Source organism: Nicotiana tabacum, chromosome 3 (genome assembly GCF_000715075.1).
Source record: "Nicotiana tabacum cultivar K326 chromosome 3, ASM71507v2, whole genome shotgun sequence".
NCBI classification, from domain to species: Eukaryota; Viridiplantae; Streptophyta; class Magnoliopsida; order Solanales; family Solanaceae; genus Nicotiana; species Nicotiana tabacum.
Window position 1 is genome coordinate 207,220,465 of NC_134082.1, and position 16,857 is coordinate 207,237,321.

The 16,857-nt window shown below is 33.3% G+C and overlaps 2 protein-coding genes across 3 annotated transcripts; both read right to left on the bottom strand.

Annotated features, from left to right (window-relative positions):
* Positions 1–3,976: 3,976 nt before the first annotated feature.
* Positions 3,977–5,067, bottom strand: LOC107768937 (non-specific lipid-transfer protein A-like). Its single transcript, XM_016588113.2, has 2 exons — positions 4,694–5,067; positions 3,977–4,155 (listed from the first exon to the last, which is right to left on the bottom strand). The coding sequence occupies exons 1-2, from the start codon at positions 5,020–5,022 to the stop codon at positions 4,146–4,148; spliced, it is 339 nt and encodes a 112-aa protein (XP_016443599.1). The 5' UTR covers positions 5,023–5,067; the 3' UTR covers positions 3,977–4,145.
* A 1,403-nt stretch (positions 5,068–6,470) lies between these two features.
* Positions 6,471–11,090, bottom strand: LOC107768960 (cullin-3A-like). 2 transcript variants are annotated; one of them, XM_016588144.2, is made up of 2 exons: positions 10,522–11,090; positions 6,471–8,661 (listed from the first exon to the last, which is right to left on the bottom strand). In XM_016588144.2, exons 1-2 carry the CDS (start codon positions 10,680–10,682, stop codon positions 6,621–6,623), a joined length of 2,202 nt encoding a protein of 733 aa, XP_016443630.1. In that variant the 5' UTR covers positions 10,683–11,090; the 3' UTR covers positions 6,471–6,620. The 2 variants fall into 2 exon arrangements, with proteins under 2 accessions (XP_016443630.1, XP_075106574.1); XM_075250473.1 differs by having other exon boundaries at positions 6,471–8,677; positions 10,522–11,050.
* Positions 11,091–16,857: the final 5,767 nt, after the last annotated feature.

Sequence of the window (16,857 nt, forward strand, 5' to 3'; positions counted from 1 at the left end):
TTTACAAAAAAAAAAGTATTTTTTCCAGTTTTTTTAAAGCATTTTTTTGTAAAAACTGAAAATATTTTGTAAAAAAACAAAGAAAAAAATGTTTTTAATAAAATATTTTTGTATTTTAAAAACTGAAAAAAAATATTTTCAACAAAATATTTTCGTTTTTGAACAATATTTTTTTCATTTTATTTAAAAAAACAAAATATTTTTTCTTTAAAAAAAACTGAAAAACGAAATGCTTTAAAAAAACTGGAAAAAAAAATATTTTTCAAAAACGAAAATAATTTTTTGAAAATATTTTTTTTAATTTTTAAAAAACCAAAATATTTTATTAAAAGCATTATTTTCTTCTGTTTTTACAATTTTTTCCAGTTTTTACAAAAAAAAAATGCTTTAAAAAAACTGGATTTTTTTTTGTTGTAAAACTGAAAAAAAGACTTTACTAAATTAGTGGACTATTGGTGCATTAGTTTAAGAAAACGAAAATATTTTCAATTTTTTTTTAAAGTTTTAAAAAAAGAATAATAATTATTTTTAATTTAGCATTGACCTAATGGTCAAAGGGCATAAGTGAACCAAAAAAGTAGATTGAGGGATATTTTTAGCCCAATAGGTGAATGAAGGGTATTTGTAAACCTTTTCCAACAGTTTAGGGGCATTTTGAACCCTTTTCCGTAAAATATAAGGTGGAAATTGCTCCTTTTTTTACCCATAAGAGGTTGTAGTACGTAGTATATAAAAAGTTGGGAATTTCTTTTATTTTACTCATCTGCAATGATGAAAATGTCACATAAATCTTTCAAAGAATTACATCACATCTTCAAAATGTATGCACGCTTTGGTAAAATAATATTTACGACTGAAAATGACTTTCTCATAGTCGCATATGCAAAATGATGACGATTGTATTTTTGTGTAAGGAATCAATCATTTGTCGATATACATAAGCCTTATAACATAACATTTGTGTGGCACTTTAATTTGCTGATTTATCAAGGGGTAAGGAAAAAAGTTTAGCTTAATATAGACAATGTTTGGTGGAGCTTTTGCATTAGATTGCTAACCAAATGTCTGCTGGCTGGACAGCAGATAATTAATAAATAAGCAATCCATAGTAATTATTGCTCATTCTTCAATGCAACCCTTTCACGTTTACGGCTCTCGTTAATTTCAATTTCCAATTAAGGAATAGGTCAAAGCTCTTGTAACCAAAGCTAAAGGGCCTCTTTCTGTGTGTAATTAATTATAAACACACGTGTTTTCGTATTTTAAAATACAATTACTTTCTCCGGTACATAATAAATGACCAATTTATTTTTTTATTTTGGTCCAAAATAAGTGTCCATTTATATAATCAAGAAAGAATTCAATTTATTTTTACAAAATTACCCTGATGTACATATCCCTAAAAAAATTTCTTACTCCTCACATTAAATATTTAGTTAAGGGTAGTTTAGTCATACTAGGTATTTTTGTATAGAATTTATTATTTTTCTTAATGGGCGTGCCAAAAACAAATTGAAATAATAAAAAATTATATGTACACAACAACAAGACCAAAAAGTTTGGGAAATATTGCTTGGCCCTCGTGAAAATTTGATAACAGTGTGTCCAGTACATGCGTCGTTTATTGCAGCACTACTAAATATTCACGTAATGTGACTAGTGACATTCACATTTGACAGCTAAATAATTAATGAATAGTGATCAGTAATCTATCAAAGCTAATCGCAAGTCACGTTAAGAACGCCTGGTTTAAAGTATTTTAAGTATAGATTAGGGATGGTCAGTTTTATTTACTCTAGATTGAAATGGCCTATACCAGGACTACTTGATTGGCTTTGTTATTAAACAACGTTAACAACAGCAGAAAGAAGAGATTGAACACTGATGGGATCTTGGAGAGACAAATTATTTGGATTCTAAAGTTAGAGACAGTTTTCACGAATAAATTAGTGTTCTCTTTAATTAGACATTACTTAAATAGGAAGGCTGATTTCCAAATTGTACTTGGTTCTACACATACAGAGTATCTGTCACTATAGGAAATAAGGTTTTCCGTGATGATATTTCATAGTGACTTCTTTAATCGCCATCAAAAGTAAGTGGCGAGTCGCCAAAATAATATTATTTCCTCTAGTGTTTATATCTTTTCCACATTATTAATTTTTCAAAAATAGGAAATAAGAAGAGTAAATAAATTTGTGTTGCTATGTTCTACTGAATATATATCCAGAAAAATATTTTAGGTAAACACTCCTATATGCTTTGTTGAAGGTGATATTTGGAGATGGAACAATTACTTTTGTTGTGTGCCTTTAATTAAAACAATGTCATATGCTATACTTCAATTCTACTACTTTAGGGAGTATTAATTAGTGAAAGTTTATACTTAGAAACTTCGTATTACGAATCAATCCTACTCTGCTAGCACTAATAGGATCCTTTTTAATTTGTCGGAGAAAAATAAAAACAGCAAATGGTGATTCTGACTCCATGTCTGAATTTGTAGAGCAAAAAGAACGTAAGACATTTTGTCCCTTTTGAAGTATTCGTTGTCTTATGGTTGGATCATCGAGTAGGATTCAAGTGACAAGATATATTTTAGACCTAATAATTAACTGAATTATAGTAGCAAGTTTTGGCTTGGTCAATGGCGGCTATCTTGTCACATAATAGTACAAAATTACAGTTTCTAGAGGACCCATGTTTATTAGATTTATGGTTTGATTAGTGAAAAGAACAGAATGTAACACACAAATTATTGTAGAAAGAACCATGTCTTGATGTTAACATGAACAGCATCACCAAGATTATAACCTCTATTCACATTCATCTATACCTGAAGATATAACTAGCCGCAACATTATCATGTTGCGTCACAGGTATTTAACTTCCTTTTTGGCGTTTGCATTAGGATTTAAGTCGTTCTATGTTATTATAATACCAATGTAGTTTAATATGCGACAGCAAGGAGTACTAGTTATTAATTAATACTAATCATAGATATATATATTTGTAATTACCTTACAAATGATCTGATTATGTACATATCTTCTATGTAGTCTTTTGAAGGATTGTGATAGAATAATTAGCACTTTGAAATTAGTAGATCCCTAAACAATTGGAGTGTTTGGCCAACATGTACACCCAATATATTAATCTTTGTTTTTTTCTTTTTTTCTTTTCTCAAATGCCTAATAATCCAAACAGCCAATCATTTTCAAAAAATAAGCTATTAGTTCTTAATTGATGGTTTTTTTTTTCTTGTTAATATATTGCAATGATTGTGAGCATTGAGCTTGAGTCAATTGACAGGAACTCCAGCTCGTTACGCGATGGAAAACTTTATACACTATAGTTCAGCAAGCCTCCAAAAGAGTGCGCATGCAAAAGCGTATCTAGAATTTAAACTTTATAGGTTCGACTTTGAAATTGTAATCCAACTTAAATTTTTTAGTATTATTAATTAGTAAAATTTGTAATGCTAATATAACTGAAGACTACTCTAGTGACATAGTTTTCTAAGTACATCCTCCATGAGGCCAAAGAAGAAGAAGAGAGAAAAGATTGATCTTTGTGATGTATCCTATAGTCCAGACTATCCCCTTCTTCTCAATTAGCTTATTATATTTTATTCACTGATCCTCAATGTTTATCCAAAAATAAAATTTGGAAATAGTAATATTATTGTCTATTTCCTAGCTAGCCCAAAGGGCAAAAGAATCACTTGGATATATCTTACATGCCATTTGGAAACTTTCGGTATTAAAAATAAAACTATGTACATGTGGATCAATATGAAGGCAATCTGGACAAGAGCTTCGCTTTAGATGATAAGGTAAAAATTTGAAAATGGTAATCGTATATTTAGTAATATCGGTTAGCAATTAATTAGTAAAACAATAAAGGGGGAAATGCGAAAAGAACAATGATAATAACAGTAGTAAAACTAATCGCACGATGGGGAAAGAGTAAGAGATAACAAAGAGCATAGATCATATTTACTTTTGTAATATTAATACATGCATACACAAATAGGAGAGAAACTTTGAGTACAACTATTGCACTCATTATTTTCAACTTAAATTGCATTGATAACAGCTTCCTCTCATACTATTTCTGTTGCATAATTAGATCCTTGCATGATCTCAAGGAATGCTGCAAGAAGTTAGAAATAAAGAGAGCGTAGTCAGAAACCAGCTGAAATGGCCAAAACCAATGAAACGTAAACAATAATAGCGATAGATAAAAACTCTAGACAAAGAACAAAATTCAAAAATAGGACATAACGGAAGATATATATTTTAAGTTTTGGTCATGTTAATTAGGTTTATTTTCCATCTAATGTTTTCTTAGAGTGTTTGTCATATCTGAGATTTATATGCTCAAGAAAAGCTAGTATCTTTTATTTATTTATTCTTATTTTGTACATAATATTATACTGAGATGAGCTTGAATGAAACGAAGCGATATGGTCAGTGAGGATTCATCGAGCAGACTCCAACTCGTTTGTCGATATTGATGAGTTATTATTGTCCTTGTTGTAGTACATTGGCATTATATATTCTTTTAAATTATCAGGTGTAGTTTAATACACGTAATTACTTTACAAATGATATAATACTATCAACATATAAAATTTAAACTCATGCAATCACAAAAATATAATCATCGTATATAAACGTGAATTGCGTACCTTTTGCAGTTAGTAGTAGGAGAGATGGGGATATTGGTTGTAACACCACAGCGTGATGGTAAGTTGGTTGCAGCATCTGGTTTAAGATTAGTATAGCGAGCAGCAGCAGTCTTCATACATTCACAAGCATCTTGCCTATCTTGTTGAGTTGGAGTCATTGCAATTAGTCTTTTCACTCCATCACAACATGGCCCTGTTGGATTTCCACCTTGTGTTAAGTAAGGTACACAAGGCACTAATGTTGCATCAACTTGGCCACAATTAATGGCTTCCCCTAACTTCACCAAAGCTAGCACCATTAACAAAGTTACCACTGCAACACCCTTCATCTTTTTTTGTCTGCTTAATTCTTGTTTTTTATTTGCTTTTAACTTCAAGGTTATGATGTAGAAGTGGAAATGGAGTTGAGTATTTATAGTAGTTTGTGGGTGCTTGTGGACAAGATTATACTTGGAACATGAATAGCGTGTTGGACATAACTTTTTGCGGAAATTTGGTCTTTTAATTCCTCATTTCCTCCTTTAGGATGTCGTTTTGTTACTAAATTTAGTAAAATAATGGACACAAGTTTTTCATTCCTTTCCTCATTTTGGAACTTTGCTGGTTGAAGGAAGGAATTCAGGAAGAGAACGAGCTTTTTATTGTGAAGAACTGTTCACGTGAATACTAACTCAATTAGTAGCAGGTTTAACAGTTATTACTTAAGATTAAGAGTTTCGTAATGAATCCCGATGCCAAAATATTATTGATGTATGCCTCTTAATTCTTCTCAGAAACTCTTTGTATTATGTTTACTCGAATGTGTTTGATATGATGTAAATTTTTTTCCTGATTATATTGGTTTCTATTATTTGGTTATATATGTTAAATGTTGCACCAAAAATAAAAAAATAAAAAACTTGACTTCCGTCACTGATTGGCGTAAGTCATATTTCTCTTGCATTATTATTTACTTCAAGTTCAACCAACAATAAATATATTATTCAATCTTTAACATTCAAAACTATCACAAATATATCACTAACACGGGAAGAAATTGAACCCAGAAACTAATTCTCAAAGTAAAACATTTTACGTCATCCCAAACGCACCAAATGAAAATCTTAGCTTATATGTGAAAAGCTTGTCTCAGCCGCTTGACTTTTAACTACTACTATCACCACGTAAAGTTCTTTTCTCACACCTTAATTAAATTTATCAACCAAAGCTTCATATAATTGTTCTCCAAGATACATCAATATATTATAGTATTTGAACTATACAATAAACACCTAATGTTTGGAAGTCTTATTTTGTTCTTTGTTTTCAATAAAAGACGTATCATAAGATTATTTACGTGTTTTCCCCATCTCAACTTTTATTCTTTGAGGTTGAGGTCCAGGCCAAGTTTTATACTTTAATTTCTTCAGTAGAACAACTCAGCGAGAAGATTATTACTCCCTAGTCCCTACTGAGGTTCCCTTCTGTCTGCGTTTATCCTCTGTACAAAAAAATGCAGGATAGCTCATAAAGGGCTAAAAAATTCTGGACCTTTTTGACATAAAAAACACCATAATTAACTTCTTAACTGAGCATGTATAGCATCTATTAACATTAAACCATTTCAGTTAGCCACTATTATCTCCTAGAATCAGCCATTCATAGCAGAATAATGCATGGGACAAAGTGAAAATTTCAAATATAGATTCTGTCAAGCTTTGAAAGGCCTAGGCTCGCAGCTGGGCTATAAGGTTCAGAAGTCTCTTTGGATCTCGTATTGAAAACAAGGAGGAAAAAGTAGAAATAAAGTGGATGCATTGAACCAACAAACTGTCAATAAAGCCCATCTGGGCATCAAGTGACTTGACAAAACATTCAAACTTACATTTTCACCAGTTAAGGCCTAACAAGCCCCGATAAAATCACGGGTTCAGTGCCTGTGGTTTCTTCAAGCCAGGTAACGATATAACTTCCTGTCTGTTTTATCTCTCTCCAAGAACTCCCGCTCAATCAAAGACTCAATTCGTTTCTTTATGACAACTGGGTTTGGCAGGAAGCGAGAATTTAGCTGCTTCGTGACCTCAGCAACTATATTGTTGTGATCGAGCACCCTCCGAGATTTCATGATTCTGACTATTGCTGCCTCAATCTGTGGTTTCCGGTCCTCCTCCACTCTCTGTCTAGTCTCCTGTTTTTCAGGCTCCGACTCCTTTTGTGCAACAACAGTACCTATCTTTACCTTGTAGAACTTGCTAGAGAATTTATCATTGAAGTAAAAAGCATCATCCTCAGCAATATCCTTGCTCATTGGTTCCTTCCTCAAAACATTCTTCCCCTTAACGCATGCAAGAGATTGTAAGCACCTCTTTAAATCTGAAGCTGGTATTTCTGTAGCCTGCTCAATTTCTTTGTAACTCAACCGATCAGCATTGTTGAACAGCATAAGGATGCACATCTGGTAAGTGGAAACGTTAAGTTCATGCTTCTGTCCCTTTCCAAATGTAGCTTTCAAATCAGCAGTCCCCATATTTGTCTGCCATGACAACCTCCTACCTGTATGAGTGCCGAGATAGTATGTCTTGAACTTATCACAGACCCCCAAAATTTCAGGAGGAAGATTGCAAGTAGTGACGGACTGTGTTGGCCAGGACCCAGTAGTAAGGACCTGGACTGTGAGTGAAGGACCATCTGCGATCTCAGCACCCACAGCAGCATGAAAACCCTGCATTGTATCTTGTGAGGTCTTCATGTCAGTAAACATGCCTTCCAGTTTTGATGTGAACTGGTACCCGCATTCTGTTTTAAGCTTAACTATCAAACTTCTCTCCGCGTCATCAGATACTGTCTTGCCTGAGAGAAGTCTCTTTGCTAAGTGCTGCTTGTAGTACTTCTCAAACACATCTTTCTCCTGAAGGTAGCGGAAAAGCATCATCACTTTATCCAATACAATCTCTACATCCTCCTCAGTAACCCCTTTCAGCCCTTTCCGAAGTTTGTCATCCACAAATAAGGAAATGAACTCTGGTGATCGTGGATTCAGATTAATAAAGTACTCAAATGAGGAATTGAGGGCATTCTGGAATGTTTTGTCATTGTTAAATGCTGAACTTATGATCTTATCATGCTTATCCTTTTCATCCAAAAGCCTCTGCACAAAGTCTACAGGATCCTTTAACCTTTCTGGATCAGTGACAAGCTGCTTACCAATTTCTCTAATATGAGATGTCATGACATCTCTAATCAGTGCAAGTCCAGTTGGCACTCTACGGAACAAGTTGTACATCCTTCCTAAATCTTCATACTTGTCATCTACGATCATATTCACTAAGCCTGAGTTCTCCATATGAACCAACCTGTGCATGTGGCTTTCGATCATCTCTTTCTCCACCACATTAGTAATTTTGGATTCACTTTTTGCATCCAAATAGTGGGACACTCTTTCAATCTCTTCATTGAGACGTTTCTCAGCTTTCTTCAGATAATCCCCACAATCACAGCACTCAATGAATTGCTGAGACTCAAGCCGATAAAAATCTGCTGAGACTTCAAGGAAAGGCTTTTCAAAGTCTTCTTGGTATACTGAAGAACCTAAATCCATTAGCATTTTTATTACATTCCTCATCAAACCCCTGTTTATCACTTCACCAGTCCTCTCATGCTGAACAAGTTCAAGAAGTGTGTCCTGAAGCCTTTTCTGGATTTTGCTAGAGTGGATGATATGGTCTCTCCATAAATTCAAACCAAGCTCATGAACAGGTGTTTTATGTGTACTGGGAATGAAAGTTCTATCCATATACATTAAAATATCTCGAATCATTTGCAATGCCTTGTTATGCTCTGCCCATTTTCGATTCAGTTCTTCCAGAAACAAACCTCCCTGAGCAGCTTCAATAGATTTTGCAATTTCCTTCAAATGTGATGTCATAGTTGATACAAGTCCTGAATAGAGCTTCTCCCCAAATTTGTGTAGGACCATGTTATATGCATTTCTGCAGATGCCAGATACTAAGAACATCAAAGTAATATAGCTGGCTATGCAAAGTAAAGCTAGGTTTAGATTGAAGAAAGTAATAGGTTATACATGGTCACGTTGTTAAGCAAGAGCTTTATTAAATAAAGGTGGCGGATCTTCTCCTTTAAGAGTTATAAGAAATAAAGCTTGTCACTAGAGATCAATTATGGAAGAGAATGATTAAGGGCAGTAATTCTATAAACATCTAAACCCTCATTCCCAAGAAATGGTATGTGATGTGATATCTAGGAAATTATGTGTTCATGCCAACTGGAAAGCTTTATGGTTTATGCACCAAAACAGTTGGCAAACAAGCTAACATGTTTTAGCTTTGCCATCAACAACAATAATGACACAATCAGACTAAATCAAGTATACAATAGACATATCTACTGTATCTGTTCCTAAACCACTGGCATATTATTTTTCTTTTTATGATAAGTTCTAAGCTACCTACGCCATACCTACCTGAATAAACTGGACAGATAACACTTAGGACTTAAAGTACATGGACACATCTAACACTTTGCACTAAAAGAACATGGACAATTCTAATAGTGTGCACTTAAAAGAGAAGAATATTTCTGTATAAAATATCAGTTTATCACATTGCTATTTAGAAGTATAACTGAGAGAGAGAGGCCTTTAACAAAACTACAAAAGATATACATTCCACTTATTAAAATCTAAGTTTACGTTCAAGGGTAGAGGGGCGGGCCCATTATCCACCGAGTTTCGAAGGCTGCGGTTGGTCCAAAGGATCGGCCCCAGACGGATTTCTCGGTCATCAAAAAAAAAAAAATCTAAGTTCAAGCTTCAAGAATTGGGTTATGCTTCTTAGCTCTATCCCTCTTATGACATAAGTGTCTGTGTGAATCTACTATAGGCTGTGCATGTATCCACCTAAACGACAGAATAGTATCTCTATATCAAATTGCATTTGCTTCCCCTCATACAAATATAGTCACGCAAAATAACTACATCGATTAAACTCGAGGAAATTTCTTTTCCTCTCAACAAATAAAAGAACATCCTCATTGACCCAACCAGCCTGGCGTATCAGCTTTTATGTTGCATCAATGCCAATCTAACCTTGAGTGTATGCTAATAAAATTATGGTCAAAATTGTGACCACAAATCCTTCACTACCGTCAGCAGAGAAAGGAGCCTGATTGGGTGGAAGGAAGAAGTAATAAAGAGAAAAGCATATACCAACATTCAATAATCTAGAGTTCTGTAACAGTAAAGTTTCCCTAATTTTCAACTGACCTACAAACAGATTAAAAGGACTCCTAGCAATGAACTTGTAAAACTCTATATATTAGTACTGCCCAAGTCTTGGTGAGCAAAGTTACCTAGTATTTGAGCTGGTGGAATAGTCGAGGTACCTGGTGGAATAGTCGAGGTGCACGTAAGTTTGCCTTGACACCACCGTCATCAAAAAAGAATCTATATACTAGCTTTGATGCTATAGTTTTGAGTCCTTGACACAATTATGGGAACAAAAGTTATCCTCCATGGCCAAGCATTATTGGGTAAGGGAGGCCAGGACAAACAAGAAATAGCAAGTGAATTTGCTCAAATTGAAACTATGCAACACGACAGATAGCAGTTATATCTACAATAGCTAATCACTTTTCTAGTTTGTAACTTTGTATAATACTTAGTTGTAGTCATAACATAAGCCACGGTACAAGACACGAAGCTTCTATGTTACTTACTCCTCAAACACAGGCAATTACTTCTGCGCTAAATCAAACAGCTTAAAAAGACAGCAAATTCACAAATGAAAATCTTATGAAATAAAATAAAACGAAGGAAGAGGAAGCAAGCAAACCTATAGAGCTCTTCGAAACTAAGACCACTGGCGTTGTGATTGTAAATCTCATGAATCGCATGCTCTAGGATCTTCCATGTTTTTTCAGCATATTTCGGATCCACAACGACCCGATGCTTAAACGCCTCTATCTGGAAATTTCTCTTCTTCTGTGCACTCATTTTCTCTCTCAATTCCCTAAACTCACCCGCCGCCGACAGAATATTCTAACTTCCTAAACCCGATTAAAATCCGAAATCGAACGATCAGCTCTTTAATCACCGATCTAAAGGAATTGGGGATTTAGGGTTTCTCTGCAAATGAAATTGTAAGAATTAGGGGAAAGCAACTTAGAGATTGAGAAACTAGAAATAGAATTAAGGTTTGAAATTAACGAAGCAGATTTTGTGAATTAGAAAATTAACATCATGGATTAACAAGTAAAAATAGCGAAGCAGAAAGCCATTTTGGTTGGTTGAAACTTTGAGACTTTGAGAGTTTTCTTCTTTTATGACACTGGCACCTATCTATGTGTTTCTTATTTTTACTTTTTTTTTTTTCAATTATTCTTCCTTTACCACCTCTCGAGTCTCGCTTTTTCTCTTTTTTTTTTTTTTTATAAATAAATGGAGCCTCACTTCTATTTTATTGGGTTTTGAGCCAATATTTGTGACTTTTAAGCCCAGCAAACTGGCCTACAAAATTAACTGAAACATGTACAGTCATAATCAACGGTATAAATAAATTTTTCGACTGAGTGTTGTGGTGCGTTTCTCGACAATAATGTCCATTTGGTGATGCATTTCTTGGGAATGTTTGAGAAAATATTACTACATAATTTTTTTTGAATATATGTGCATACATCTAAAGTTTTTCCTTCACTGATTTGACAGATACCAAGATTCAGATGAAAAATATATAATTAATTTAATAATTCAAACTTAAGACATAAGAGCTTTACTGAATAGATAGAGCAAAAAATGAAATTTTTATATTCCTATATCATATAAGAAACTATATTATCCTCAATATTTAAGGTTTGATTTAATTACATTTAGTATACCTAATTATCAATTCTATATCATAAGGTGTTTTAACTCTACATTAATTGTACCTTATATCTCTCCTAAATTAATGGTACCGTATATTCCTCCATATCCCCCCCCCACCCCCCACGTTTCTTTCTCCTGAACCCACAACCTCATTCACGTATCATGATACACACACGATTCTAGCCATTATTCCCTCTGCTAAAACCAGGAAAACAAAGGTAATCATCTACCATTAACGTCCAATTCAAGGTTTTTCTTCTACAAAATCAGTCAAAATTGAAGTCAAATCTTCAATTTCGTTCATACACACATTTACCTTCAGCTTCAAAATTTCTCAATGAAGAAGAACAAAGCTTCAAAACACAACCCTAAAAAAGATATAGAATCTGATGTACCTTCTTTCGATTTGGGTGTATTATCACCACATTCACCCCAAAAGCAAGGGAAATCTGCACATGCAATTGTAGATATGAAGCATAGTGTTTCTCCGCGTCAAATCAGGGTTGAAGCTAGAACTAAACAAAAATATGATTTCGATGTTGGAGAATATTCGATGACAATCAAACAAGCGGATAGGAAACGAAAAGGGATAGTTCTACATGATGATTTTGTAGAAGATGTGTCTATCAGTAAACCTGGAAAGAAAGCTAAGGTGGATCCCAGTTCAAAAACTCCCAAAAAGAAGAAAAATTCAAAAAAAGCCCTTAGTGTTAAAACTCCAAAAAATGTTCGAAAACACTCACTGGTGAAGGTAAGAATTTTTTAATTTTTTCACTACTTATTGCACCTGTTTTAGTTGTTAAAAATCTACATAATCTGTGATTTTTTTGATTTGTAGATTTTTGTAGAAATATTGTATATAAATTGCATATGTATCTATGTTTTTAAGCACTGAAATTATGTGAGATTATTTGTCTTAATTTTGTTGTTTAATTGTAGATTTGTTGATCTATTTTAATATTGTTGTTATATTGTATAATTTTGAAATTATTTTGTAGAAACATACAAATGTATCAGTGCTTTTTAATTACTGTATTAATGTTAGATTACATTTGTTGAATTTTGCAGAATGGACATTCTTTTGCATCCCATAATGTTGATTATGGGGTGCTTAGATTCGAGACATTATGTGACACTAGCATTCCTAGCCAAATTAAAGCGCTTTTGTCTCCAAATGGTTTGAAGCTGTTCAAGAAGACATGCTTTGGTTATTTACTGTCATTTTCCAATTTATGCATGCAAAATCAAGTTATTCATCTTCTTATGAAGTATGAATTGAAATCATCTGATGCTTCCTATTTTTCAGCTGAGTTAAAAGGTGATAGGTTAAATTTTGGATTGAGAGAGTTTGCAGTAATAACTGGTCTTAGATGTCATACTGAGGTGACAGACTTTGGTTACACTCCTAGTTATGTCAGTAAGTTAATGAGTAGTTACTTTCCAAACAAAGTAAAAGTGGAGAAGACATACCTAAAACAGATAGTAACAACCAAAAGTTGGGTCAATGATGAGGATGCAGTCAAGTTATGTATTCTATATCTCATAGAATACTTCATTTGTCCTTCAGAGAGAGACCATATTGGGTTGGTAGATCATTTTAGGTTTTATTTGATTGAATCCGGTCAGTACGAGTCATTTCCATGGGGTGTTCAGTCTTACAGACAATTGATTGAATCTGTCAGGCACAGGCTAAATCCTTTCGTTCATTCTTATCTCATTCGAGGATTTCCACTAGCCATGCAAGTATGGTTGTATGAGTGTTGTTCCTCCGTCAACATTGATATAGCTACAAAGATTTCTAATTCAATCCCTCACATACTAAACTGGTCAGCTGCTAAGGGTCAGATTTGGTTAGCTGCAATTGAAGACAAAATGATCAAGCCTGAACGGATGAAGGTAAATGGTCTTTATTTATCATAATACAATGTATCTACAAAATATCTATATTTTGTATACATATTCTGCCTTAAACAAGCTAATTTTTTTTTATTATTCAGTTCACCACATAAATGAATCACCTGAAGAGCTTTCAGTGATGTATTTGCCTGATAAAGTTGAGTACACAATTGAAGAGGTTGAACATGTTTCTGAGAATCCAAAAGTTGATGCTCCTCCATTGGTACCCAAAGAATCAATTGGAAAAGAGGAAAAGGAGTCTATTCTTCATAAAATAAAAAAGTTAAAAAGAGGTGTTGAGAAGGTAACATGTAGTTCCAATAAAGCATTCTGATTTTTATATAATAGTGTATCTGTATTTTAATACATATTTTTGAAGGTAACTATGTATTTTTCTTATTATGTAGGTCGATGAAAAGCTTGAAAAATTAAGAAAAAATGTATTTGAAGAATTAGGTAGCCTTCGAGACCTAATAAAGGATTCAGTCAAGACTGTTTTGCAGGTGATAAACAATCCAAATGATCAAGTTGATTCAAAGGTAACATTTGAATCTTAATCATATTAACAAAACTATTTATGTCGCCTCTAAAATATATATCCTAACTAATATAAAATTACAGTTTGTTGGGAGTTTAACAAAAAATACTGACCAACCAAAAGACAAGAACAATCAAGCAATTTCAGTTCAATAGTGGTGAAACAGTGCAGGTCAGCCCCAGCAAAACAGGTATCTATAATATATCTCTGGTATATCTACAATTATATACAAAATATCTATGAAATATCTACAAATTATCTACAACATAACTACAATTTGAATACATTATATATACACAATAATACAATTAAATCCAGCTTGCTTACCTACGCAGCAATACAGATTTATGTAGATACTTCATATCTTCATAAGTTTTCAAGCTAATACTATCCAGTATTACTTAACATTTTTAATTAAAAATTTTTTTTAAAAAAGAGCATGTTGAATGTGCATATGGTGAAGAAAATCATCCAGCACGTGTTGATTTATATACACATTTTGAAGGGGCTGTGATGAAGAGAATACAGGTTTGAAATTGTATTCAGAGATATTTTCTTTTTGTTTCAATATTTTTACCATTCTATGAAGTTATATATACATGGTGTTTCAGAGAGGGAAGATATGTATGCACAATCTCCAATTCACGGAGTGACAGTAGCAGCTCAAACAGAACAACAGAATCCGAAAGATGACAATGTAGGTGAAGAGGCAGAGTATGTGAATGTAGGTGATTCAGAAGAATCTGGAGGTGAGAAGAAGGAGGTTATGCTTGATGATTTCGAGCTGCCTGATAACTTCTCCCAGTTGGTTAAGTTCGGCAAGCCTATACAAGATGAAACAACACCCATGCATCAAGGTAGAACAAGGTAGCCAGGAAAGCATGCCTGATCACCATTTCTCCCATTATACAGTTCTGGTGGCAGAACCTCGGTTGGACCTCAAATATTTCACCTCAAGCACCCGTTTACTAGTGTTATTGGTCAAAATGTAGACCGTGAGTTGTTGGATCAATTCCACAAGTGGTTATACAACGGTACCGACACAGGTCTAAAGAGGTTAGGTTGCACAATTTGACACTTTTAATTAGGTATTCATCTTTTACACATCAACTTCATTCAACAATTTTATTTTAATTTCTATTTGTTTATATAGGAGGAAGGCTCCGTATTCTATAAAGGACAACCAAATTAAGCCATGGTTGGATCTTGGAGTTAAAAAGGTTGACAAAAAGGAGTGGTTCTTTTCCCTTGCACACCCAGGACAAGTCCTTAATGACTCGGTAAGATTCAATGTATTTAATTTGTAGATATTTTGTAGATAAATTGTAAATATTTTTTATTCTGAATGAGTAGATGCTTTGTATTCTGATTGTAGATGTATTGTAGTTATTTGTAGTTTTGTGTAGAATATTTTGAGATAACATGTAGAATAAATGGAATCTATTTTTGCTGCAGCACATTAATGTTATAATGTATTACTTGAGAAAAAGAGGCAAGTATGGCCCCCACAACAACACCAGATTAACTACAACAGATTGTGTGTTCAAGACTAAGATTGATCAGATTTATGAAAAGTTCAAAAATTCTCCTCAAGAAAAGAAGTTTTCTGTTGTCAAACCCCAGGATGTTGTAGCAGAATATATATTGGGGTATAAAACTACTCGCAAATGTTGCATGAGATGAAGTTGATTATGTCATCATGCCCATCAACATTGTAGAAAAATTTCACTGGGTGTTGGTTGTTTTTGACATTGCAGAAAGGTGTCTTTATGCGTATGATTCCATGGTCTCTTCACACAATTACCCTATTGTTTAATCTTGTGTCAACAAGTTTTCTATTATTATCCCTTTGTATTTGTCATGCACCGGGTTTTATGGGAAGCGTAAAGACATCAACTTCAAGAATACAAAAGCATACATTGAGAAACCTATTACCGACTCTCTTAACATTCAGTGGATCGTCGGAGAGATACCACATCAAAAAGAAGGATCACTGTAACAAAAAACTTCTTTCTTTCTTTACATTTAATCTTTTTTTATCTGATGGTTTGGTAAATATTGACATTTTTTAATCTTTTGCAGCGATTGTGGTGTATTTGTTGCTGCCTTTGCAGAGTATGTTAGTATTGGAGAATTATCCATTCCTTCAGAAGACCTTTCTGATATTGACCAACACTGTAGATGTTATGGAGCACTACTTTGAGACTATGCTAGAAAGAAGCAGGAGCTTGGGGCAATTAATGATAGTGAGGTGACAGACAAATTGGCAAGGAGGAAAGGTGCACCAGCTTTGAATGAGAAAACAAGAGTCTAGAGGAAGAAGAAGTAGTTGTAATGTTTGGAATGAATCATGTATTATAATTGTGTAGTTGATGCTAGTTTATAAGATAAATGGTAGACAAGTTTTTGAACAATTTATTATGTTTTAATTGTAGCAGACTTGTGCCACAATTATAGTAGCCTTTGTTTCCTTTTTCTTATCCAATATAGTAGTACAAATGGAAACAGTTTGTTGGGTTTATATTCACTTGTTGAATATGTACAGTACTTGATCTTCATTATTTAAAGCATTTAAATCCTTTGCAACTAATCTATATTTATTCTGATCTACATTATTTTCACCATAAAACTTCTTTCTACCTGAAATTTAATCTACATATTATGTCATCCACATATATTGTAGTTTTTTTGTAGTTGTATTTGTAGATAATTTGTAGATTATTTTAGTTATTATGTTATGTTTCTTTTATATTTATTTTTTCAATGTAAACAATTCTTCATCTACAATATTTTAAGTTTTTAACTAATTTCCTGCAGATTTATAATGTATATACTCTGTAAATTCCAGATAATGTATTTTTTTGTAGTTTT

Excerpts from the sequence above, each read along its gene's own strand:
- LOC107768960 (XM_016588144.2), bottom strand. The coding sequence starts at position 10,682 with ATGAGTGCACAGAAGAAGAGAAATTTCCAGATAGAGGCGTTTAAGCAT. Across the intron at positions 8,662-10,521 it reads AGTTTCGAAGAGCTCTATAG|AAATGCATATAACATGGTCC; the intron begins GTTTGCTTGCTT and ends TGGCATCTGCAG.
- LOC107768937 (XM_016588113.2), bottom strand. The coding sequence starts at position 5,022 with ATGAAGGGTGTTGCAGTGGTAACTTTGTTAATGGTGCTAGCTTTGGTG.